The following is a 27,595-nucleotide window of genomic DNA, read 5'->3' as shown; positions in this document are numbered from 1 at the left end:
ATTTCGGGAGCAGTGGAATAAAACCTAAAACGTCCACACTATTTTGATACTGGTCAGTAGAGCTGTCTTGCTACCGGTTATATTATTCATATTTAAACACGTCAGATTTTAGAGGTTCGTTGCTTACCTAATCGTATTAATGACTTTGAAACAATATTTGAAGTAATTACGAAAAATCCTCTTCGCGTTATACGAGGATTGTTATGAATAATAAATCAAATATGGCTTTATTACAATGTTTCAATTAATTTGAGTTATTGTTAATTTCATTAAACACGAATCAACTTTTAAACAGTCATCTCTCGGGCATTATCTGGATTTCAAAAAGCTAAAAAGAAGTCAGGTACATTATTAGTACATAAAAATGTTCGAAATCAAGCACTGGGGATCCAAATTATTTATAATTTTCTGATATAACTTAAAATATCAGTTGTATTTCGTTTTATACGTCACAGGTATGTTTGGCACTTGGTTCAATAACCGTATTCACAGTAAAATGTAATTCCCAGATACGGTTGTTTTCTTTTTGAATATGATATAAGCTAATGGGGCAACATAATCTAATGCTGTATGCAGCAAGCGCTCCACGTCTGCAATTTTAAATGTTTCTTCGTAGCACGCCATGTAACTCGTTGTTGATGCTCAAATAAGCTCTATAGGGTTAAGGTCATAATGATATAGTGGCAGTTTTAGTCGTAGTTCAATATTTGCGATTAATTTTGCTTCAATTACAGTTTCGTCATAGTTTGAAACGATGATAATAACAGTGAACGTTATTTATTAGAGTGATATTCGACACGTTTTAGCACGTTTTCATGGCCATTTTATAATTAGTTGACGATAACACTTCCTTATATTTTCGTACCATCTTACGAGTAGTCCTTCCACCTATGAAAATGTCTGCTTCAAATTTTAATATTTTTCTATTTTGATCGTCACTACTAATACTCACCTGGGGTTCCATCTTTATTAGTTAGAACCTGCTAAAGTTTTGTAATCACTAAGAGAACAAGATATTATGTATTTTGAACGTTATCAAGAACAATATAATGAGGCTACAACTGTGCTCGTTTACAACGAACTTGCTAACACACGAGAAGCAATTAGACTTAATTTTTATCACTTCTTTGTGTTTTTTGTAGGATTTGTCGCTATCACTAGATTTCATTTTCCAAATACAAGTGATAAACATGACCAAGTTTTTTATTTACTTTTCATATTTGCTTTTTATATAACAAATTGCAAATGGAATTTCTAATAACAAGACACATTAGGTTAATATGTTGATAGTTAATTTTGCGTCCTGGCCTCCGCCCAAAAGGACAATAAACGACGCGTTATCAACATAGAGTATTGATAAGAGGCGTGCTCTACTCAAGATGTAATCATATCATTGGTCCAAGGGTGGTCCTTATTTTCTAAAAGGGATGCAGGGATGCTGCATCAAAATTGAGATCTAGTTGATCATAATCTTTTGAACATCACGAACGTTTTAATTTGGTGCAATTTTCATTTGGTGAATACATTACGAGGTGAGTATTTTTTATATATGAGGAGTGATCAAAAGTTACTTTATTTTGGAAAAAAAATTTTGCACATGAACAAATATAAATTTTATTTAGTTTCAAGATCATCCCTATTTCTAAATTACCACCTAACAAGCTAAAAAAATGAGGTTCTGGGCATTATTAGAATCTTAGGGTTTGCTAATGATTCGATTTATATTAGATTCAAAACAAAGGCCAGAAAAAAGTTCTTACAAATAACTTTATGATTGAGAGAATATTAAAATAATAAAGCATTCGTAGTCCATTGTATCACTTCTTAGTAGAGAGTTGATATATTTTTTGAAGTTATACCTCGAGTATTTTGGTATGAAATAAAATTTGAGACCGCTAGCGCAGAAGTGGCCTAAACTAGAAGATAATGATATGGAAAAATTAATATTCATAAAATAGTATCTTTTAAACTTATTTTTCAGATTCAAATTTCAATGAAAATTTATTTTCTTTTTATTTTTCATTGTCTTAGTTAATTTACTTTCAAGAGAGAAATATTTTAGAAACAAAAAGTGTAATATTTATTTACTTATTGTGAGTTGGAGCACTTTTGCATTATGGTTTATGATGTCTCTGATATCAATTTATAAGGCTAGGCCATTTTGCCGAGGAATTAAAATCAATATTACCATTAATATCTTTATTTTTATTACACCATACAATAATCAAAATTAAAAAACAATAAATCATTTTGGTCATCGAGGTTGTCAATGAAAATCTCATCAATAGCTGTTGTAGATGTTTTCAAATTGCTGTAAAAATTATGATGAATTGGGGGTATGTAAGACAATAACTCTATTAAATCTTTCTTTTTCTTTCCACTGATTGGGTGAGTAGTAGGATATAAAGGTTTCAATGATAACAGAATTCCTCATTTTAAAGTCAACATCATTATTATTAGAATAATTAAAATAAATATTAGCCATTGCATATTTAACTATTCAGCTTTTCCTTTATCTCCACATAGTTTACGAATCGTAATATTTTTTGTAGAGATTTGCAAGAAAAAAATAAATCTTTTGTCATAGAAATTATTTTGAAAGATTTATTCTCTATAGTCGCTCAAATAACTTGCTTCCAGTCTTCAGGCACATAGATATTTTTGAAGAACCGTTTTTGTTTTTCCACTAAACTATCACATGACATGTATGAATGTCCGATCGCAAGAAAATTCAGCAGAACTGGAAACAATAAACTGACCGAAAAGAGCTATCTTGATATTCCTATTTTGCCTTCCACATTAATCAGCATACTTACATTATAAGATGTTTGCATTTTACAATATTTTTTAAGAAATAAATAGACAGGAAGCTATTTCTTGAGGACCTCTGGATTTTATAGTTTCATCTCACAAAAACATGTACACATCTTCTTCTTTTCTTCTTCCTCTTTCAATAGGACCAGTTCCTGTTTAATCCTGTACGTTTGGCCCACTTCCTGGATCTTCCTGAGAAGCTGAACTCCAGCTCTCGTACCGCCTCTTTGATGGTCTGTCTACAGGTCTGCGTGTCTTCTGGAATTCTTTCTACGTGATCCCTCCAGAATCTTTTTCGTGCCCTGACCCATCTCACCACATCCTGCACGCCCAATTCTTCTCTTATGTCATCACTCCTTATTCCGTCCCTGAGGGTGACTCCCTTGATGGTTCGCAGTATTTTTAACTCTGTAGTTCTCATTATTCTTTTTGTTGTTGATGTCTCGGCTCTGGTTTTATATATTCTGGTCTTGCTCTGTGAGCTCATCGCTTTGTATCTCCACACTATATCTCTACGACAGTCGCTGACTTTTGATGCTTTCATCGCTTGTATTCGTGTCAGGTTTCTTTCACTAGATATTAAAAATTTCGCCAGAAAATTTTCATATAGTGGACGTTGTATATCGTCTCCATTTTCTGCTACGGCAATACCATCATCTGCATAAAACAATACCTTTAGGGAGCAGTGACCCATTCTGTATCCTGCATTGACTTTGTTGACTTTCTCGATAATTTGATCCATTATGCTGTTGAATAGGGTCGGGCTAAGACTGTCTCCCTGCCTAACACCAGTGTTAATTTGAACGTCTTCAGAGAGTCCTACCTTAGTTTGTAGCTTATAGTTTCATCCCACAAAAACATGTACACTTCTTCATTTTTCATATTATGAGCACCTAAGCAGTATGTCCAGAGTTGACGCTTGTAATAACATATTCCTGTGCTAATAACAGGGGCTGGAAGTGTTTTCATAAGATCGAAGCAAATTACACATACATCATCTTCATCTGCAAGTTTATTTCTTGTTCAAGTCTTGTTTTTTCATCATTATCGTCCACTTTAATTTTAATATTAAAAGCATCACACTTTTTGTATGAATCTGTTACAGGGGGATGAAAACTCGGGATAAATTGTTCATCAAATACTTTGCTAAAAATAAACTTCGATGCTGGTTTTTTAACACTTTAAGCGTATAGAGAATACAAAATACTTAAATCTGGCGATAACTATTTGTTTATTGTCTTATGAATGAAGTAATGTCACTGTCAACCTATCCTGCCAAGTTACAGAGTTGCTATTGTGCAAAAATGACTTAACCAGGTTAGGCCGCTTTTGCGGTTTTGTCACAAGATGTTACTGTTATGGAAAAAGATATTTAGTGGCGCCATCTCTCAGTTACATGTGAAACTGAGATTAGGTCAATTTATGTACTAAACTTCATTATAGGAAAATTGTTAATTAGGCCACTTTTGCGCTGACGACCTCATTTGTATAAATACAATTAATATCTTCACCTAATTAACCTGCTTATAACTTCTAATCAGCTGGAGGTACACATTTTCCTAAAATTTCTCCTCATTGTGTTTTACTGGGTACGTATAAGGGTTTAAACTTTGTCTTTCGAACAACGCTATATTCATAAATAATAATTTTAATATAAAAACTCGCCAGTATAAGTAGAACTACTTCCTAAAATTTATTATTCCAATTTCAATCTGTTTAGTTTGCAATGATATGGTGGAAATCTAACCACCGTCATTCAACGATTTTCTGCAATTTCATATTGTTAAACTTCCCTTTATAAAGGGAACACAAAGAATACAGTTCTGTTCTCACAGAAACGGGATTGAACTCAATATTTATTGAGTTTAGCTAATTCTGTGAAATTTTTTTAACCACGTGCTCATGTGTACTTTTTATCAATCTACACTCGTTACCTGATGGTAGATTTGAACCATTGGATAAATTATTTATAAAAGCTCGTCTTCGACTTGTACACATTCATCTTTCCATAATTCATTTTGGTGTTTGCCCCTCGTGGATCCATCTCCCATCAAAACAAAATATATTTTTTCTTGGGTTTCTCATATCTTCTATAGTTCTAATGTAATTTTTTGTCCATACTATAATATTGCTTCTTTCTGCTTTTTCCAGCGAAAATCTATTTTCTCTACAAGTTTTCATAGTGTGCTTCGACTTATTTCAAGGTAGGTAACCCTTATCATCTGGAACGTTGTCTACTGTCGGAAATTATTTTCTAAAGAACGCATACAACGCAAATAACGCTTCAAATCGTTTTTCACATAAATGGAGTTTACGCGGTTTTTATAATTACACTAGAATTCACTATAGTTGTGCACATTGAAAGTTGCAACTAAACTGAACACAACTTCGATCACTCCTTACTAATAACCCGGTTAATTTAGACATTCGAAGTTATATAAATTACCACCAAGCTGAAAATCAGTAAAATTGCTTAATATAATTGAGATATAATTGAAAATAAAGTTTGTGCGTGGCAAAAATATTATTCAAGGTCATAAAAATGAGGTTTTCACGATTTTCAGCAAAGCGGTAGGTTTCATCATAAAAATACCTTAGACCAGGGGTTCCCAAACTTTTATGTACCACGCTCCCCTCTGGTTATTTGGTGACCCCCTACGCCCCCCTACACATATCATCTTTTGTTCACTGTTGAATGCGGTAACGCAAATGGAAAGATTGAATAATTGTACGTATTATGAAAATTAAAACAAGTAGTAAATGAAAAACGAATATAATTACTGATACAAAATTTAACATTGTAACAAAGATACATTTTCAATAGGTAAAGCAATAGGCCTACCTACTTACAAAAACAAAACATAAAATGTAATTTAGTGAGATGGGTGCGCTTGCATATCCTGGGTTGAGTTTCAGACAAAGCACAGCGTAGGTCACTTTCGATATCAAGTTTGTTGCGGTACTTGATTTTGATGGCCACAAGAGTTGAAAACGCTTTTTCGCACATGTATGTTGTTGAAAAATGTAATTACATCCGAACAGCTTTCTCTAAAACACTGGGGCAAACTTTTAAGTACTTTAACCAAAGTGAGGGCTTGTCCATTTTTTCAAAATCGTATCTTGCAGCATAGTCATTTTTTATTTCTATTCCTTCCTCTTGCAACTCTTCCGGCAGCAACTGTATATCCATGTTAAACGGGTCGGTTGATAGTTTGTAAAACTCCTCTGACAAGTTAGGAATGTATCTGCTGTTCAGCAGATACATTCCTAACTCCCCAATTTTTGTCTAAGACTTAGACAAAAATTGTAGATCATAAAATTATCTTCAGAAAACGTATTTATATATTTTTCCCTACGAGCCACTGTTTCTGAGATAAAATGCTTCCCGGTTAGGCCTATTCCAGTCTGTTGTGGTCATGTTTCATTTGAAACTATTGCGAAATAATTGAAATTAGCAGAGATTGAAAAGATAAAAGCGATTTAAATTGAAAAAAGTTGTGAAATTTAATCGTACGAGTCGTAAATTTTTCATTCTTTTTCTTCTTAATCGGAGTGCATGTAAATTGCGTCAATAGCGATGTATCGCATGTCGCCTCGTTGTAATCAAAGGATCCTCCACTGTTGGGGATTCAATATTAGAGCACGACCGGCCAGAGTACAAAAGAGACTTTTTTGCAACCACATTTAGCACTGCATCACTTTGTTCAGTTGCCACAAAATGTGTTCAGCAGTTTTTCCGGCGCAGGTGGGAGTAAAGTTTGAACGGGTTCTAATGTATTGTTGACCAATTTCCAACTCCAGTCTGTAGGATGTAGTTGATAACCAAGCCACACTTGAACTTGATAATATACCCGAAAAAGATGTGAGCAGCAACTTAGGTTGGAGGAAGACAAGGCAATTCAACTTGTTTTTTACTTTTAGTATTTTTAGGAAAACACACATATCGATACTGTTCTAAGCAGGTAGCTTTTTAAGAGCTCCGAAAGAAGAAAGCGAATGCCGTAGGTAATAACTTTTTGTCGAGTTGAATTATTGTTTTATAAAATTTCAGCGCATAGAACTGAATCTCGTTTTTCAAAAAATTTGAAAACTGTAATATGCAGATATCACAGCCAGTTATTGCGCGTAAAAATAGTAAATGATTTTGTCATTTTCCAAAAGTAGATAAACTTTTTGATGTTGAGCTTTTCCTGGTTTTAAGGAGAAAATAGTTTTTTCAGTTGCAGTTCGAGCAGTATAAATTTACATATTCACCACAGTTACAATAACCGATAGAAAAATATTTTTAACATATACTACAACTCTAGAGATGTATATACGTGGAGTATTATGACGAATACAACTTTTTGAATCGTTATATCTCAGAAAAGGTGACTCTTAGGAAAAAAGTATTCAAACGTTTTTTGTAGATAATTTTATGGGCTGCAATTTTTGTCTAGGGGTTTTTAAGATAAAACTCACCGTTTCGCTGAAAATTGCGAAAATCCAATTTATTTTACCTTTGACATTGAATAAAATTTTTTCCATACACGAGAATGATAGGGAACTTCGAAATTTTATTTTTAATTATATTTTAATCAATTCTACTGATTTATAGCTTGATGGGAATTTATGTAGCTTCACTCTTATTTTTTGATCCAATTTGACCGGACTATAAATGGAGATCCGTGAAATTAAAAAAAGAAATTTTCAACTTTTATTGGCAAATAGGTACCTTGAAAGAAATCTTATGATACGGCTATGTAATCTTCAATACATAAGGCTTTTGGTTCATTGTAACTTCTTCCTATTTTCTAATAAATCAATATTTTGAGAAAGTACGGACGGCGAAGTAAGTTAGATTCATTTGGGATTATAAATTTTAATAACAATTTCACAATTTTAAAAATATGATCATGATTTTTTTTTGTTGATATTAATATAAAATCGACAAAAATGTATCACCGAGGGCGCACAGGCTAATATTATCATAAAAATAATAACTGAAATCAATATTTATTTGACATTTAACTTCAATTCTCTTTTGAGTTTATTTTGAAAAATAGAGTTTTTTTTTTAAATTTTTATTAAACAAATGAAAATTTCAACAAAAACCTTTTATTGAACATTTTTCTTGACAATATATAAATTTTCACACTTAACAGAAACAAAAATTTGAATATTTCATTTGATTCAATTAAGCAAACAAATAAAAGTAAATCGATTAAAAAATATCGAAATGGAAATAAGCCACATCTTTTCGAAATATATTATTTTAAAGAAAATAAAACCCAATTAAATTATTTACAATTATAATAAATCCTTTCATTGCTGCTTATACAAATTCATTTGAATCCAAATCAGGATGGTAAAGAGAAAATCTTCATACGTTGTTACCTAGTACCTAGGTTTATGTATAATTCTCGTTTATACATTTCTTCATCAACTGGAATTTTTCGGGACCTTGACCATTCCTGCCTGATAGTTTTAGTTGCCGAGATTTGTAATGTCTCTTGAAATTTGTTGAATAGGGACATTATCAATAACAACTACATTTCCATTTGGTAAATGAATGATCAATTTTTCAGTTACCTATTTATTTGTAATTATATTTCATATCATTGTGACAGGGCCGGATTAAGATTTATAAGGCCCGGGGCTAAAATAATGACGGGGCCCCCTTAAGGAATTCGAAAACCCGGAAAAATTCACAAAATAATATCAATACGTTAGATTTGTGGTATCAACACATCAAAAAATACAGAATGATTTTCAAATGATGGGGCCCTCTTGGACCTGGGGCCCTGCATTGTGATAATCAGTGGTAATCACCAGTACTACAGTTTGGCTTCCACTTAACATATTAATTGGATACAAAACTTGTTCCATCTCCAGAATCAATTATTACAAGACGAGCTCCTATAGAAATCATTGGTTAAATCATTCCATCCTTTAAAATGTGTATGAGAAAAATAGAATTTCAACAATGTTAACAATAGGAAACTTTTCAACGTCATGTAACTACATTCCTCTTAGAAATTGTATTCTTAAATGTTGAATGGATCGCCGTTCTTCTTCTGATAGCTTATTTCTTTGCGTCATTTTTTGTGGATTGACTTTAAGGTTGGTAAGCATTTTTAAAATAAAAATTAACGATTGATGTGCCCAAAACAGCAAACTCACATTCATCAAGTGCAACCGGAAATTGCTTGTTAAAACATGACAACTACCCTTGTTCTCAATTTTAATTTGCTCAATAATTTTGAAACCAACACCAGTAGCTGCAGCAACACTTTCGTGAACTTTTAAATATTAAAATTTTGTTTATTAAAATATTTAGAAGTGAAAACATAACATTAAAATTATTTTGACAAATTGAGAATAACTTAGTCCCACTTGTTTCTTGCTTAAAAAAATTTAATTCTTATGTAATAATTTCATGACTTCGGCTTGTTGAAATCTTATTTTTCACTTCACTTTTTAATAAAATTTTGTTTGGCAAAATATACCATACAATTTAAAAATGAGCGCTCTGCATTTAGCAAGTAGTGGGGCTTGTCTATGGCGGATCAAAATCTCAGGGGACTTCCCAAGTTTACCAAGATGTATAGTTGCGTTGTTTAAAAAAAGATTTGTTTCAGATAAAGTAGCACAAATAGAGCAACTAGGAGTATAGAAGATTTAAGTTTTGTTACACAAGATCTGTTTTTATAGTAATCGAAAATCAGAATATTTGCTTTACTGATTCGTGAACGTTTCTTTTTATTTTATGGGCACGTTAACAAACAAGTTTTGGTGCTGGGGTCAAAAAAATTCGTCACTTTTTAGGGTGAATATGCTTTTGAACAAGTATTCTTGGAAATAATATGCGAATTTATTTATGAGCTCTACTTGAATCTGCTTGAAAAAATAAGAGACCCATCAATAACAACTAGTTATAATTTTCTAAATCTAAAGAGTGTTTTATTTCCAAATTGACACCTTGTATTGTTGAAATTGATTTCGGAGTTATCGCATTTATTAACGAATTTGTAATAAAATTTGATTCAAATAAAAATAATTTCAAACACATGTGTCGGTTAGCTTCCAAATTTTTCCACATACCCTTTGGATAATTCCAAGAAATATTTCATAAGCAGAGTCAATATTTCCACAAACATTGACACATACTAACTATTTACTCAATCATTTATAAGGAAAAAGGGGAAATGTGAATGGAACATTCTTCGGAATTGGGATTTTAGTGGAATGTCCCGTGGGAGCAATGCAGGACTCGGAGGATTTGGATTTCTTTGGAACACGTGGCTTTAGTTATCACCCTTGAATTATCCCATTATCAATCATAGGAAGCTGGTGGGCGTAATATAATTACATTTCACGGGTACTTGGTGGGAATTATGCACCGAAACATTGTTTCGTTTCATTTTTATTGGATACATTCCTATTTCTATCTCATCAGACAAATACGATAAATTCGAGTTAAAGTTTGATGAAAAATACAATTACAATTTTTAATGGAAATGTAAATAAGTTTAGCAAATTAAAAACGGAATTAGTCACCTAAATAATCGGTACATTAGAGCATTCTAAATAATTATATAATAATATTCAAATTTTATCATTGGATATAAGTAGGAAATGAAATATTCTAAAACGAGGCACGTTTTTAAAGTAACTACAGTTTTTAAGCTACAGGATAATAGTCTGGTAGCCAGGTGAAAATTTGGTTAATTATTTCCTTTCGAAAGATAATTGGTGAGATGCATCAGAGTAATAAAACCTAGCGAACGCCAGCTGAAAATTTTTGAAATTGTAACTATCCCAATATCTGGAAGAAACAAAACAATCAGTTATCACAACAGTATATTAACAATCTGCTTACAAATTTTCAACTGGGAGGAAGTGTCCTATCATTAATTATTCGGTAACACGCTCCAATGTGTTATGATAAAATGAATATTACGTATCAATAATTTTGAATGAAATAAGTATATTATTGAAACATTTCGGAAATATCTAAATAAATAATTTTTATTATAAAAAATCATTGATAATTACATCAAGCTAACTATGTATTTAATTTTCACTTTTGCTTAAACTCGAGTCGCTTTCATCCCTGTTTGATTCATTATCAGAATCGCTGTCAGAGCTATCTGCCATCATCGTCATCTGTGAAAAATATTGAAAACAATATTAGGATGCATTTTTAGTATAATATAATAAAAATATTACCTTCTTCTAGCTGGATAATAATCTCATTAATCGATGTTGCTATTTGCCTTCCAGAAAACCACGTCAATTCAAATTTACTATCGATTTCTTGCCAGCCATAATTTTCAGATTCATTATTAGTCGGAACCCCCATGTAGGCATGCGTCCAAATTTGGGCAATGTGGCATGCTCTTTCGCAATGCTAAAGGCTTCAAAGCAGTTGACATTCATCGCCAAATAACTGATGTTTCTGAAGATCATTTTGTCAGTGCTGGAATTGTGCAGAAATAGGTTAGGACAGAAAATCCGTTGTGAACAGTGGCTGCGGTTCTTAAGTATTGATCCATAAGTAGTTTAGTGCCAAAGGATGTGGCCTCTCTGCTCCTCTGCTCGAATTTCTGTAAATCTCCGAGGTTCCGAGCCGGCTTACGGTGCTCAATGAGTAGAAGTTTTTACTCATGATCTTCGCATATGGTGCGAGCTCAGTCGACCAATCACAGTGCTCACTGCTTCGTATGATCTCCTCGCTTTGTTTTTCTCGAGACATTATTCAATGTTGAGTTTCTTTCGTGATGGCATCATTTGCTTTTTGCCCAGTTTCTTACTTCCAGCATGGTGGCTGAAGTCGGGATTTTTAAAGAAGCTAGCAGCTTCTCCATCACCTCCACAGCAAAAAAGCGACCGGTTGAAATTAACAGAACTTTGCAAGTGTTCGATTAGTTGCAGTATCCTGAGAAATTGAAATACTTAAAAAGCAAAAGTGCAACAAAAGTCGTTTAAGAATAGGTTTTATCAATATACAGGGTAAAACTCGGCGAATCCAGTTCGATGGTTCCAGTTAAATTGCGTCATTATTTCGAAGTTAAAGTCAAAACTTTTCAGAATACTGTGTAAAGATATGGAAAGCTTTTATCATTATCTGCTTCTCCATATAGAAGTAAGGTGGTGATGGATAGAAGGACGTGGTGATGCACTCTTCCGATTATATGAATCACGTTAAGTTCTAGTTTCACTTTTAGAACATAATACAAAATTAACAGAGATTATAAATGTCAAAAACTGGCAGTCTATACTTGCTTATTTGGCAGATATTTTCTCCAAGTTGAAAGAACTGAATACTTCACTGCAAGAGAAAACTGTAACAACGGTCACTGCAAAAATTAAAGTTCGAGCGTTCAAGAGGAAAATCAATTTTTTGGCAAAGAGTTTGGGGTCGATCAAAGACATTTCAGTTTGGAAGCAATGTGTTTCTTGATATCAACGAACACCACCAAAGCTTATTGTCATTCTTTCGAGTATTATTTCTCAACAGCAGAATATGAGAAGCTGCAAGAAAATGAATGAGTAATCAACTCATTCACTATATGTAAAAAGCCGAATATATTATCATCGTAAGGACGGTTGTTAATAGAAATATTCCACAGACTCAACCTTGAAATCTCTTGTACTTTTGATAGTGATGGTTACTCACACTTTTGGAAAAAAACTCTACCCCCTTGTTGCTTGTAGTCGAAGGACCGATTTGTTAAAATAATGAAGACTGTATTTAGTTTATAATTTGTTTATGGATGTGAATTTCTGAGGATCGAACTAATACTTGTTACATACTCGCCTCTTTACAACTACCTTTACTTAGTGAGATCCCCTCCTTTATCTAACGGTGGGAGATGCAATCCCCACTTGTTATATAATACAAGAATTTTGTGCACCTCTTGTTGAAACAGCATGACGTGTTCTACTTCAATTTGTCACAACATACATGTGCGAATCCGGATTCTCGATCTATGCTGGCACCAAAACTTAGGACCAAAGCTATCTATCTATTGAGACTTGTCAAAATTGTGTCATCAAAAGCAACAACAACCTTTACATTAGGATTTCATTACTATTCCTACAGACTCATCTCTAGTAAAAAACAAGGCATTGTGTTTCGTTGACGAGCAGTGAATGTTTCCAGACTGCAGCTTGTGTAAATATTTGTTTGTATTTTCTATAAATTAATAACTAATTAATTTCTGTTTGTATTGATATTTTTGATCTGAACATCATAATGTTATCCAATTCAGTATTTGCAGTCGTAGGAGACGATCGTATGTTTACGTTTCGTGCGCTGTGTCTGTCTGTATTCAATGTTCTGTTTTGACTTGTTTTTAATTTTTACATCGGTTCGACATCTTATAGACGTACTAGTTTTCGCTACTACATATATTGTTTCACTAAACTTGACCTTGTGTAGTTACCAGTGATATTTATTTACTTTACTTCTTTGCGATATATTCCCCTTCCCCTCAACTAAATTAGAAAGATGGCCTGCCTAATGCGTTGAACAATATGAGTAAATCTAACAGCAAGTATCTAATTGTCGTGTGGGAAATCGAACTAATGAATATGTAGTTGAAGGTATTTTCATTGACCATTATATCAAACATTCTGAATTATTAAAAAAAATGACATTTACGTTTTGGAGTTTTCAGTTCAAGCTAATTGAACTTGAGTTGATTCACAAAGAAAACAGACGTTACATGATTTTGTCTTTTGTGTTTTTTATGTAGGTGATTGTCTTCTTCTTCTTCCTCTTTCAATAGGACCAGGTCCTGTTCAATCCTCTACTTTTGGCCCTCTTCCAGCTCTCGTACCACCTCTTTGGTGGTCTGCCTACAGGTCTGCGTGTGTTCGGTTTTAGCTTAAATTATTCATTGCGCTTGTGAGTTGGTTGTGCGCGTGCGCAGAACTTGATGTTTTGATGTTTGAATCAATTTGAATTAAGTGATTGAAATAGTAAGTAAGTAAGTTACCTAATTACAGTAATAAATGGATGAATAATCCGGAAAAATTAGTCAATTTTTTCAAGTTTCCCTAAGACTTTAGATAAAAAGAAAAATATTTTTGAAACAAGAGAATTAGGAGCATTTGATAGATATTTTTAGTTTTTCCAGACGACACTTTGGGCCGGAAATAAAAAATATTTTGTAATCTGAAATTGCAACCACGGTTTTAATTAATATCTTTTTATGGAATCAACGAGAAAATTTGGGGTTTGGATTTTTAGAACTAGCATTGTAAATCCTTTCGATTCATTTACATATTTTTTAATTTTTTCGAATATTTGGCTGCTAGCTTCGTCACATTGGTACTTTTGTAACATGGAGGACTTATTTGAAGACAAACACTCTGTGAATTTATATCAAATATTATTAAAAATCAAAATATCGACGAAAGCTAAATATGTGTGGTTCGGTACGAAACAAATTGTTTTTTGGGGATGGAGTCAGCAAGGAATATAATTGTGCATATTTTTTCAATTTTTCTTGAATATAAATCCGCGCTTTATATATCAGGTTACATCTTGTAACTGTCTTGAAAGCTGAATAGCCAGCAGGTTAAAAATCCTAAGAAAAATCACTAAGTATTTTTAATAATGATTTGCTTAAATCTTTATTTAATTTGAAATAAAGCTCAATATTAATTTGTGACGCGTTTCGCTAACACAGTAACTTTGTCAAACGAGTTATAGTATAATGAAATATCTTTAATTTATACAGTGCATAAATACAGAATTTTAAGATATTAACAAAAGTATTAATTCTAATCTGAGAGGTTTGATTGAGTGACGTTCAACTAAAATTGTTCGATCTTTCCTCACTTTTTTCCAACGGTATCCTAATTGGTGAATATTTTTTCTTAATGACTCTTCATCCCCTTTGTATTCAAAATCATCGAAAAATTTTTTGTACGCGTTTCTAAGAGTTGGTACGGTTTTCTCAGTTATGTGATAATTAAGAATCGTTTGTCTTAGCCGAGTTTTTTCCAAGCGGTCCAGAGATATTTTGGTTTTTCTGCCATATTTTTTCTTTTGTGGGAATGAATTTACTTTTCTATCATCCACCATTTTACTTTCTTTAGATGTACGAAGTACGGTGCATCGGCTTATACCTAAAGCAGCTACACACGTTCAGTAACCTTAAATATGAAAATAATATGAATTAATACTTCTCCGCAGTTTTTTGTGTTCAAAGACGACAATAGAAAACAAAATTTTGATATTTTCGAGAAACTTCTTGAATGCTTGCAAAAAAATAGTTTCAACAAGGATTAGTCTTAAGCTTTAAGCCCCAAATCTTAAATAGAATAAGCAGTTTTTAAAATTAAACACATTTATACTTTACTAGCAAATCCGGCGAACTCCGTTTAGCCACCAGATGGCTTCGTTTTATGTAACATTTCGTTTGGTGATTAAAAGATGAAGAAATTTTTTTTTTGTTTTATATTTGAAAAGGAAAAAAATTATTTCATTTCACAACAGTAATGAATTCATTTCGATTACAAAAATGAAGTGTTATTTAGTTGAACTTCTCTAAGTAAATTGAAGTGAATCCAAAGTAAATACTGAATCGAAGCGTTATACGTGTCCGCAAATTATCCGTTTAATTGAAGTGCCCTTTGGTAAACCACGTTTTTTGGTCTGACGTTAACACAAACAAAGCGGATGGTTTCCCAACTCGTGAACACGCAACGTATAACTGCCCATCTGAAAAACAAAGATTTTCTAAATTTATCCCGCAAACACTAACCAATTGGCCTTGCGACTTGTTAATTGTCATTGCGAACTGGAAATTGCAATGGTTTGAATTCAAACGGAAGATCAGTCGGAATCATTGGTATTCGAGGAATACATACATTTTCACCTGCGTACTTTCCGTTAATAATGGTTGCCTCAATCAAATTCGGCATAAGTCTTTTTACCGAAAGTCGAATACCGTTGCAAAGTCGCGGTGGATTCAAATTACGGAATATCATAATAACTGTACCAACTTTGAGTTGCAAGTTATGTGGTGGAAATCCTGGTAACTCCAGAGAGTTCAAAAACTCCGTTGGATAATTTACTACATCATCGGGATTTGTTATGGAATCAACGGATTTGTATATCACTAAATCGCCAGCAATTTTTGATTGAATGGTGAAATTCAGTGCGTGTACATAATTATTCTTTGCGGCAAGAATTGCTCGGTGACTTAACCAAGCATAATTCTGATAATTCTCATTAATGTTTGGGAAAACATTTTCAATAAGAATTAAGTCTACAAATCGGCAAAAGTTGTTGGTAAGTGTTTTGAAGTTGAACTCTCATATTAGTGGTTAGCGATAATGTTTTTACGTTATTCCATAAAGGTGATGCCTTCAGGCAAGCATTCAATTCATCTGCAGGCGTTCCACGGGGAATTACTGGCAACGTCTGCCTGAAACCGCCTGCCAACAATATCATCAAGCCGCCAAAGATGTTGTTATTTCGCCGAAGATCCTTCAGTGTGAAGTTAAGTGCCTCAAGTGATTTCTTATGTGCCATTGTGCACTCATCCCAAACAATGAGCTTGCATTGCATCAACAATTTTCCCATTGCACTGGATCGGGAAATATTGCATGTTGGAGTATCAATTGTGTTTAAATTGAGTGGCAACATAAGCGCAGAATGTGCAGTACGACCGCCATCTACAAGAGTCGCCGCAATTCCAGATGATGCTAACACCAAAGCTATGTCACATCTTGATCGACTTAAAATATTGATTTGTAGTACATGCTATGTTTCAGAGATGGCGCTGTATGTGAAAAAAGATTTTCCCGCTTTTCTGTTTAAATTTTTCCTGAATTTTCTTTGCTATAAACCTCACGGAGACCTTTCCAACGAATGCAAAACCGTAGAAATCGGTTCGTGCGTTCTGGAGTTATAGCGTCAGGAAGGAAAACCCAAGTTTTTCCTGAATTTTCTTTGCTATAAACCTCTCGGAGCCCGAGACCTTTCCAACGATTGCAAAACCGTGGAAAACGGTTCGTGCGTTCTGGAGTCATAGCGTCAGGAAGGAAAACCCGAATTTTTCCTGAATTTTCTTTGCTATAAACCTCACGGAGCCCGAGATCTTTCCAACGAATGCAAAACCGTGGAAATCGGTTCGTGCGTTCTGGAGTCATAGCGTCAGGAAGGAAAACCCGAGTTTTTTCTGAATTTTCTTTGCTATAAACCTCACGGAGCCCGAGATCTTTCCAACGAATGCAAAACCGTGGAAATCGGTTCGTGCGTTCTGGAGTCATAGCGTCAGGAAGGAAAACCCGAATTTTTCCTGAATTTTCTTTGCTATAAACCTCACGGAGCCCGAGATCTTTCCAACGAATGCAAAACCGTGGAAATCGGTTCGTGCGTTCTGGAGTCATAGCGTCAGGAAGGAAAACCCGAATTTTTCCTGAATTTTCTTTGCTATAAACCTCACGGAGCCCGAGATCTTTCCAACGAATGCAAAACCGTGGAAATCGGTTCGTGCGTTCTGGAGTCATAGCGTCAGGAAGGAAAACCCGAATTTTTCCTGAATTTTCTTTGCTATAAACCTCACGGAGCCCGAGATCTTTCCAACGAATGCAAAACCGTGGAAATCGGTTCGTGCGTTCTGGAGTCATAGCGTCAGGAAGGAAAACCCGAGTTTTTTCTGAATTTTCTTTGCTATAAACCTCACGGAGCCCGAGATCTTTCCAACGAATGCAAAACCGTGGAAATCGGTTCGTGCGTTCTGGAGTCATAGCGTCAGGAAGGAAAACCCGAATTTTTCCTGAATTTTCTTTGCTATAAACCTCACGGAGCCCGAGATCTTTCCAACGAATGCAAAACCGTGGAAATCGGTTCGTGCGTTCTGGAGTCATAGCGTCAGGAAGGAAAACCCGAGTTTTTTCTGAATTTTCTTTGCTATAAACCTCACGGAGCCCGAGATCTTTCCAACGAATGCAAAACCGTGGAGATCGGTTCGTGCGTTCTGGAGTTATAGCGTCAGGAAGGAAAACCCGACTTATTTTTATATAATAGATTTCTACAATAGAATAGACCCTTTTTCTAATTTCTAATTTTTACGACAACTCCTGACGATACAAAAATTACATTAATGAAACATACCTTAGAAATCTTATCGCTTCCTCTTTCATGAATTTTAGGAGATTACTTACTAGTTCCCGACTTTACCCACACAAAATTTTATTTTTTAATTTACTTCTAAACTCCATGTTGAATAAAATGTATAAGAGTACGATAAAAATGAATAATTTCACGCCGAAATTTTTGCTACGGCGCTGGATTAGCTGCAAAGTGAACAGCACGGCTTACTGCCACAAAATGAGCTCTCGACATATTCCGACCCGCATGAATATCGCGCATCCAAAACTCAAGTCTCAAGCTACACTGGTCGAGTTATAACTACCGCAATCATATTTGTGAGGGCATAATTCTAATATGATGCGTGAAACTTAACGTTTACTGGTGCCGGAAATGACTGAATTCGCAATTTAGACGTGACATGAATGAATACTGGATTGTTATTAACAGATTTTACACAAATAACATGCAAAAGACAGTGGCTCATATTAATTTATAGAAAGTGACAGTGGATTACTGGAGAACATCAGAAAAATTCTTATATCCGCAAAACAAATGGGTGACTACCACTAGGACAGGAAATGTAGATCGCTTAGAATTGTTTTGAGTCCGTTTTCCACTTCAAATAGTGGAAAATCTGAAGAGCAAGGCCACGTGAAGGGTGAATTAGATACGACGCAATTGCAGAGTTATATGAATGCGAGTTTAATCTGATATACTCGTCATTGATTTGGACATAGACAAACAGTTGAGTGGCTCGCTACGTATCGCACAAGTTGTTTTTCATACTAACAATTAATACCTTCATATCACCATAAGCAAAATAAGTCGTATTGATGAGGTACTTAGAATCATGACATCATCACAAAGACTATGTATCTGTTAAATATACAATAGTGATTGACAAAAGGTTCTGTACGTACTTCAGGCCTAAGAATAGAACGACTAAAAATTCATGATCGAATTTTTCAATACATTATCTATCAAGATTTATATACTTTTCCACGCATTTAACTCAATTTTTGAACCAAATACTTAAGTACTTACAACATAAACATTTTGAACGCAAAGAGGGTTTCTTCTGGTGTTAAAAATCTTGGTCGCGAAGTCTATATTGGATGTACGGGAAGAAAAGAGCTGATTTGGAGCCTAATCAGGGCTGTATGATGAATAGCCTATCAACTCGATGCATTTAGTAGAAACACTGCAAATTTTTTATCCAAAAGTAAAGTTTAGACGATGGAAAATTTGATATCTTAGAGTTCATTATATCGTTTCCATTCAACTTGCAAAATCAAGTACCTACATCTGTCGATATTGCGAAAAAATTCATGAAACGTACAAATGTCAAATATTCTTACTAGCAAACTACACCAATATAAATTTCAATAAAACGTAATTACTTATAATAAAATGTACTACAGGATTCCCATTCTACTCGTGAACTTCTAATCCTTTATTTTTAAATTACTAGAATGATTAATGTTCCATATAAAAATTCGTTAATTGTTTCCTCAATACTGTCAATTATCTGAATCAATATTTTTGTTTCAGTGGAAATTATAGCTCAACAAAATCGTTGGTCCTCACAATCCTGTGATGATGCTATGAATACTGAAAATAGGGAAGTTTTACAATCGATAACGACATGCACTAATGTAGTATCGAAAAAAAGGTAAGAAACTTGAACTCACAACAATTTTCAATATCCTTGATTCATATACATTTGGTAAGTTCTACTGAACCCAATGCCTTTGTCCGCTACCGTTGAAATATTCGTTCAATTTTGCTAAAAAATCCGCTAGTGGAAGTTTGGAAACGTGAGTTTACAATTGCAATTTCAACAAAACTGATAACACTGTAATGTAAAAATTGACTAATGTTGCCACATTTTGGTAGAAGATCATCCTGATTTATAGGTGTAAAGTGTGGGACGTGGTAGCGAATATGCCGCCATCTATGATGTCGTTTAATTGCTTGCCGTCACGGGCCTCAGGTGGAACGATACATAAGGCTGACAATTTGAGAAAACAGCTGCTCTAAATCAAACTGGCGACCGTGGGGTAAACAATTGATTTTCTCGTATATACCCGTGTTGGCTTTTCTTGGGTTTTCCGGTTGTATTGTTTTTTTGTTTCATAGTGCTAAAAGAACTCCATAGATCTGTTTCAGTCAAACTAATACAGCTGAAACTGAGTATTTTTTTAATGAGTAAGCTTTCAAGTAATTCACAAGATTTAGGTCACTTGTATTTATTTTTTGCTTAAATTACGGAGTTTTTTTTTTCATTAATTTTCACTATCGCGTCAAGTTTATCAAACATAAATAGGTAGTGAAGTGATAACCCAGTGGAAGCTAAAATGTACAAGGACAAACTTAAAGCTTCAGGTAGTGTTCACCCCTTTTCATTAGATGAAAAGAGGTTTAGTCAGAATCATGCTCATTTTCCACAAGTCTCCTATATTTTTGCGTTTTAAATTATATTTACCTCTTGCCTATACAGAGCAAAACAAAACCACGTTTCCTGGAGGAAATTTCGCACTTCTTCTAGCAACTCTTAAAGAAACATTTTTGTATCAAAACTGAAAATAATGAGTTCTATAATCGGTCAAAAAGTTCACAAATGACATAAAAACGGAAAAAGCATTTGCTTACTCCACGGTGAGCATTTTTAAATTGGCATCAGCTGATTTTGACAATTTGCTAGATAACTCAAGCGTTGCGAGCGTAAATTGGAAACTATAATTTCCAATGGAACCACCGCCACGTTTTGAAATTTACTGATAATTATTCTTAACATTGAATAAGTAACTTATAACTGGTAGAGTCGAATGATCACAAATATGAATTACCTAATATTTAATATTAAAAGTATATGTGGCGGTTGTTTAACCAGAAGGTCGTTAGAAAATAGTGAGTTCAAGTGTAGATCACAATAAATCAAAAACGTGTAATTCGAGTCGATTAACAATCACGTACCGTTAGATACGCGACATTGAAACATAACACACCTTGTATCTAGAGCAGTCACCTTGGAAATCATAACATTGATATTTTGTATAAATATATTATTTAGCATAAACAAAAGAGACAATTTTATCATTGTCAAGGATACGTACTACGGTCACCGGCAAATTGTAGGAGTTCAGTACCGACAATTCAGATATTGTTAGCTGTTACTACATGTGATCGGAGACTCCTCGCCTTCAATTAACCTTATTATTTTTCAACGTCCTTCTGGTGCAACAACCATCAAATATGGGCGTTATGTTATTATGACATAATATTAAATGACAACAGTGTAATTATAAAAGATAATTGTTGAAGCAATTGAACTCATATAATTAATATTTTTTCAAAGAATTATTTGCCATTATGAAGTTTAACAATACAAGTTAACTTTTGTAAAGGGCATCCAAAATCGGCTGTTGTGGATATTGCGAGATCCTCATGTGGCATACCGTGAGATTGAGCATATTTATGCATCAGTTCCACTCGCATACATTCAATAATGCATGAACATTTAGCTGTTAAAAATATTTGTTCGCGTTAGATACTACAAAATTTAACAATCGCTCAAAAAAACCGCGTATCGATTGGTGCAAATAAATGCTGAAAAAGTTCAATAGCGGTGTTTCAAAATACGTCTATAAGATCGTCAGGCCAGGCTTCATGGATCTATGCATATGAGCCCGAAACTAAACAGCTAAATCCAACAAAACTTATTCGCGCACGAAGTATTTCGAAGCAAATGTTTGCCTGTTTTTTCGGAATAACTGGATATGTTGCCACCATTCCATTAGAGCAACCTAAAACGGTCAATACTGAATGGTATACCAGCAGTTTATTGCCAGATGAGTTCGAAATAATCAGGGAAACCAATCACAGAAGACGAATTATTCTTCACCTCGACAATTCAAGCTCTCACGTATCAGTTCAAACAAAAACGTTTTTGATTAGTCAAAACATCGAATTGATGGGTCATCTGTCGTAGAGTCCTTATTTGGCACCCAATGATTTCTTCTCATTCCCACGAAAATAAATTGCGAGCTCAACGTTTTTCTAGACCTGAAGAAGTGTTTGATGCATTTAAATCAAATGTTTTGGAGGTACATCAATCGGAATGAAAAAAATGCTTCGACAATTTGTTCAAACGCATGCAAAAGTGTATTGATCTTAATGGAGAATATTTTGAAAAATAATGATGCGATACAAAATTATAAACATCTCGAAACCTAAGTAGCAACCCTTGTATTATTGTTTGTCAAAAACAACGAATAGAAAAACTAATTGATCAGACTAAGTATTCTAAAACTATTGGTATTTACACTTGATTTAATTTCAAACTACAGACTCGTCTAGAAGATCAACAGTGATATTTTGGGTTACTTGGACACGTTGTTATGAAATAGTTAATAAAAACAATGAAAAATCTTCCGTTATTAATCTAATACCGTATTTCTATATTATTAATGACATGCCATTTCGTGTCAGGTTTCAGTAAAATGCGGTTGCATCTTTTAAAGACATAATCGTCAAATCGATTTTAAACATAATTGCATGAACATGATACAAATTTATACCGCATCACCTAAATAAAGTAAATTTATACAGTGCTATTCAAAAGGTTTACCACATATTGTGAACTTTCGTGGTTCCTACTAGTATGATAGACGACTTATTCGACAAAGATTTTGCCACAAGGTCATTGTGACTAATATTTTGAAATAAGTCATTTTAGGTTTACGTCAGCTACCATATTGAGTTAAGAGACGAACATTGCGATATTCGTTTAGAAATTTTTATTAGTAGTGGTGTTTCATTTCCATTTTTTGACCAAAGATATTTATATATATAAAAAAGTATAATTCTATATATACAGATGAAGCAAAGCCTTTGACCACCATGGGAATATGGCCGACGCTTCAGGTCACGTTACTCGAAATGATCTATGGAACCTTTGGAAAGCGATACCCCTTTTCAATTATACTAATTGAACAAATGATACTTATCTTGTCTGTGTTAATCGCAGTTTTGGCTTTAAAAAAAGCGAAACAGTGATCAGTTAATAAAAATTAAAAATTCAATCTTAGCCTCAGGATGCTTGTTAAATTATCTAACGTTTTTTGAAAGTCTCTGTAATTTGTAAGATAAGTTAAGGTAAGTGAGCTGCATATTTAAAACTCATCCTAATATTCGATGGAACTAAACAAAACATTCAAGCAGCAAAACACATTTTCAATGAGAAGTTTCTCATTTGGAGTAATGGTTTGTGAGAGCTTATTCATAAATTTGAAAAAACGGGTAGTACAATCGACGAGGTGATTGAAAAAAAATCACCCTTACAAATGAAAAATGATTTATCAACTCTTAAACGACAACCACGATCGAATAGAACCGTTGGAAGATAATCTAGATAATGTTGATAGGACTTGGGAATCCAATCTCTACTAGTATTCGCAAACAAATTCCAAGGTCCATAAAAATGCCCATTATAGTTTAACAACATTATTTGCAGCATTAAAGTGAAAAATTTTAGAGTACCAATAATAATGAACTGTTTACTTTCAGTCCCCGAAGGCAAAAACTTAGCTATCGAAACGTGCGTCAGACAGTGTAATTGTATGTTAGCATGTTCTATAAGCGAATCTCTTAAGCAACCGGATGACAATATAAATGGTTTGCTGCTTATTTTAGTCAGGATTTATTACTTATTTACTCCAAATTTTGACAATATTGATTCAAATATAAATTGCATGCCATGTGTTCTTCCCTATTTTACTGAGTCTTAATTAGCCCTCTAAAAATTAAAACCAAACTTTTTGTCTGGTCCTAATGGTTAACCTGCCTCTCTACTACGAGGCTGTGCATCTGTTTCTGCAGAACCATTTCATTATTTATATAATCTCTCGTTAAAATGTGGCAAAATTTCCGGTCATATGAAATTTTGAAACGAATAATTATATTTCGATTGTATCCAACTTTTTAAGAATATTCGTTCATTAGGACGTTATTTTACACCACATGAAACATTCCATAATATGTAATGAACACCATGGTTTTATAATGGTTGATCTACAATCTCGAATTTAATATTCGAGTAGTACCTGACACTAAAAAAAGTCACAAAAATTTTGACAAAAAATGTATATAATTTTCAGCGTAATCCCCTTTTAGCTCTAAACACATTTCCCAGCGATGCTCAATAAGTTTGATATCCTTTTCATAATAAGAATCGTCAAGCTTCTCAAAATAGCCGACATCACCTCTTCATTGCTGGGAAATCTTTGACCATCGAGCCATTTTTTCAAGTATGGCAACAGAAAATAATCCGAGGGGGCTAAATCTTGTGAATAAGGTGCATGAGGTAGCAATTCAAACTTTAATCCATTAATTTTGGCCATTGAAATAACGGATGTGTGCTGTTGCATTATATTGATGAAACAACACTATTATCAGCCAAATGCGGCCATTTTGGCTTAATTTCTTCGTTCAAACGTTGTAATAAGTTCGCATAATACTCGCCATTGTTAGTTTTTCCTTTTTCAACAAGGTCAATGAAAATTATCCCACGTGCATCCGAAAAACCGACGCCATGACATTGCCTGCAATTGGATCAGTCTTTGCCATTGTTTCGATTGTTCTTTTGTTTCTGGTGTGAAGTGATGGACTCACGTTTCATCCATCGTTATGAAACGGCGCAATAATGCGGTCTTATTTTTGTGAAAAAACATCTTCACGACGCTGATGTTGTTCCATAGTCAGCAAAATCAGCACCCTTCTTCGCACAGCTTTTTCATGTACAAATTTTCAGTTGATATGCGATGTACCGTATTTTTGAAATGCCTACTATGTCTGCTAGCTTGCACACTTTCTGTTAACGATCATCCAGTACCGCTTTGTGGATTTTCTTCAACATTTCTGAAGTTATCACTTCATTTGGTCGACCGCTTCAATACTGGTCATCGCTAGTCGTACGACCTCGTTTAAACTCTGCTACCGAATATTTTACTCTTGATAACGAAAGAGCAGTCTCACCCAGTGTAGAATCTAGTTCAGCTTTTATATTGGTTGGGCTAATGCGTTTCAAATAAAAGTATTGTATGACATAACGATGAAAAATTTTTCCTTTATTTACAAATTCACTGAAAACGTTCACTATTGATGGCTGCCAAACAAATAATAAACAACGTGGCATCTTCAAACTAGAAGCATATGCTGTATAGATTGTGTACTTTCTAAAACAGAGGTATTTTTCAAGCATCTATCGCCATCCCTACGTCAGGTCAGATACTTCTGGGACCATCCTCGCACTTAACGCATTCATTTTAAATATCACATTTCCAATAATGCGATTGAATGAACTGCAGCATCTGAAGATCTTGGTTTAACATTTGATAATTGAACCTTGTAACGATTATTAAGATTATATTTCGGGAACCTTTAAAAAGCTTGATTTGTTCTGAGGAACTCTAAGCAATTTACCCAAGCTAAAACTCTATCTTCACTTTAATGCATTCTTCAAAACCTATTCCTCTCTTATCTAACTACCAAAACTATAACAGCAGAATAACTAATATTCACTGAAGGTGTGTTAAACATATGTGATTTCAGACTGATTTAAATAACTTAAGAAAAATCTAGCAGCTAGACGTATGTCCTGAATTGCTAAGCGTTTTAAGAATACCAACTCCTAGGGCTGTCACCTGGACTCACTCTACTCTATTTTCTAGTTGCTAGAACTACTACACTTTTCACCTCTACATAGAATAAACCTTGTCATGTACGGAAAACACTTTGGATATTTTTGCAGCACTATCTCTAACATAAGAAAAAAATGGAATCATCTACTTTTAGGTTTACTTTCTTTATATCTTTATTACTGTATACTGTTATATATTTTTCCCACCCATCCATTGGCTCTTGGACTGTGAGATGGAGTAAATAAAGAAAATAAAATGGTGATCTAGATGAATTCAATAATTTGGAAACAAAATCCTAGTGGAGTGGTGCTCCTCCATACTATTACAGATAAGGAATGTCGTAGTTGATGAATTGGACATCGAGGTTCAATAAAATGACTTGGTCGATCACGAAATCTCACACATTTAGATTTTATTTGGTGGGAATACCTTTTCAAGTTTACACCACTTTATCTGATAATATTGATGTTTCAAAATAACACATCTTTGTGGAATGCACATAGACGCATTTAAGTACAACAGGAGATTTTAATGTCATGAGGTAAACTTGGAGCAATTATTACAGTGGAATCTTCAATAAGTGATTAATATTGAAAGTTGATTAGAATTTTACTACCAACAACTTCCAATTTCACTATTTTATTTACAATCGTTCCAAAGTTAAGAGGGGGACGGAACTTTTAAAAAACATTTCATAAAATTTTTTAGATTGTTTCATTTTAATTTCTTGTTGTATTTTCACGATTGTTTACTTAATGATTTGATATTTCAGAGAAAGAAGCAATGAAATGGGCTCTCTAAGTAGAGAAGAACGTAGAAGAAGACGTAGAGCTACTCAAAAATATCGAACAGCACACGCTACCAGGGAACGAATAAGAGTAGAAGCGTTTAATGTTGCTTTCGCCGAACTACGGAAACTTCTACCAACTTTACCGCCCGATAAAAAGTTATCCAAAATAGAAATTTTAAGACTTGCGATTTGTTACATAGCTTATCTAAATCATGTGTTGGATGTTTGAATACAAAATATTCGATAGCATCTTATGAAATGTAAATAAAATTTGTGAAAACTAACGATGCTTACAATTAAAATTATTGTCAAAAAATAGTGCTATTTTTTTCTTAAATCGTTACAGAAATGGCTCCTAGAATATGAACTAAAATGGGTGTACAACTGTTTTAGCTCGAAACCTATATCTGATTCTTCTTCTTATGCGTTCCGGATGTTGACTATGAAGTTGCCTATTCGATTTTTCTAGAAATAGCGCAGAATAGCTGAGTTAAGGGTGTAGGGACAAAAAATCCGTAAAAACTATTTGTTTTAATTCAATGATTTGGACGCCACTCTATGAAACAATTATAAACATTTTATATAACCAAATCAGCACCTCGTCGGCTCGCTTTCCTAATTTTGGTTTTTAAATGCATTAAATTAAGTAATACTGAATGTGGCTTTGCCAGAGTTTGCTCAAAATTATGTATAGTTGCTCCCAATTTTCAGAATATACGAATGTACATTCCTAGACTTCTCAATAAACGGAATATTCAACCTTACAAAAGCTCGCACAACGACCTTCGCATAATGAGCAGTTGCCATAACTGGCCAAAACAAAAAATTTTCTTCATGATATTTTTTCTGTATGAACTGCATTAATCTGGATCTTATACACTCTTTTTCATATAATTTGAAGGTTACAGAATTTCCAGAAGGATAAATGTATGCTGAGAACGACCACGAAAAGAAATCACCAGCCATAGCGACATTCTTGACTTGAACTATTGCTGTCACTTAAAATACACTTCTGGATTTACTTTCTTGCCTTTCTGACAATAATAACTCTTATTATTCGCGGTTTTCTTCTCTCATTTTTGTTCAATTGGTTCCTTATCAGAATATTTGAGTGCCGATTTTCTTTATTTTTGAACTACATGCGGTTTCTTTAGAATATTGCTTACATATTTCCTAACCATTATAAATTTT

The 27,595-nt window shown here is 33.8% G+C and overlaps 1 protein-coding gene across 1 annotated transcript; it reads left to right on the top strand.

Moving 5' to 3' along the window:
• Window positions 1-1,488: 1,488 nt before the first annotated feature.
• On the top strand, window positions 1,489-26,714 carry LOC130897016 (helix-loop-helix protein 1). Its single transcript, XM_057805489.1, has 3 exons — window positions 1,489-1,532; window positions 19,466-19,586; window positions 26,387-26,714. Exons 2-3 carry the CDS (start codon window positions 19,519-19,521, stop codon window positions 26,631-26,633), a joined length of 315 nt encoding a protein of 104 aa, XP_057661472.1. The 5' UTR covers window positions 1,489-1,532; window positions 19,466-19,518; the 3' UTR covers window positions 26,634-26,714.
• Window positions 26,715-27,595: the final 881 nt, after the last annotated feature.

The sequence above is a fragment of the Diorhabda carinulata genome, chromosome 8 (genome assembly GCF_026250575.1).
Source record: "Diorhabda carinulata isolate Delta chromosome 8, icDioCari1.1, whole genome shotgun sequence".
Taxonomy (NCBI): Eukaryota; Metazoa; Arthropoda; class Insecta; order Coleoptera; family Chrysomelidae; genus Diorhabda; species Diorhabda carinulata.
The sequence above is the reverse complement of the archived record's forward strand: the minus strand, read 5'-3'. Positions and strand labels throughout refer to the sequence as shown.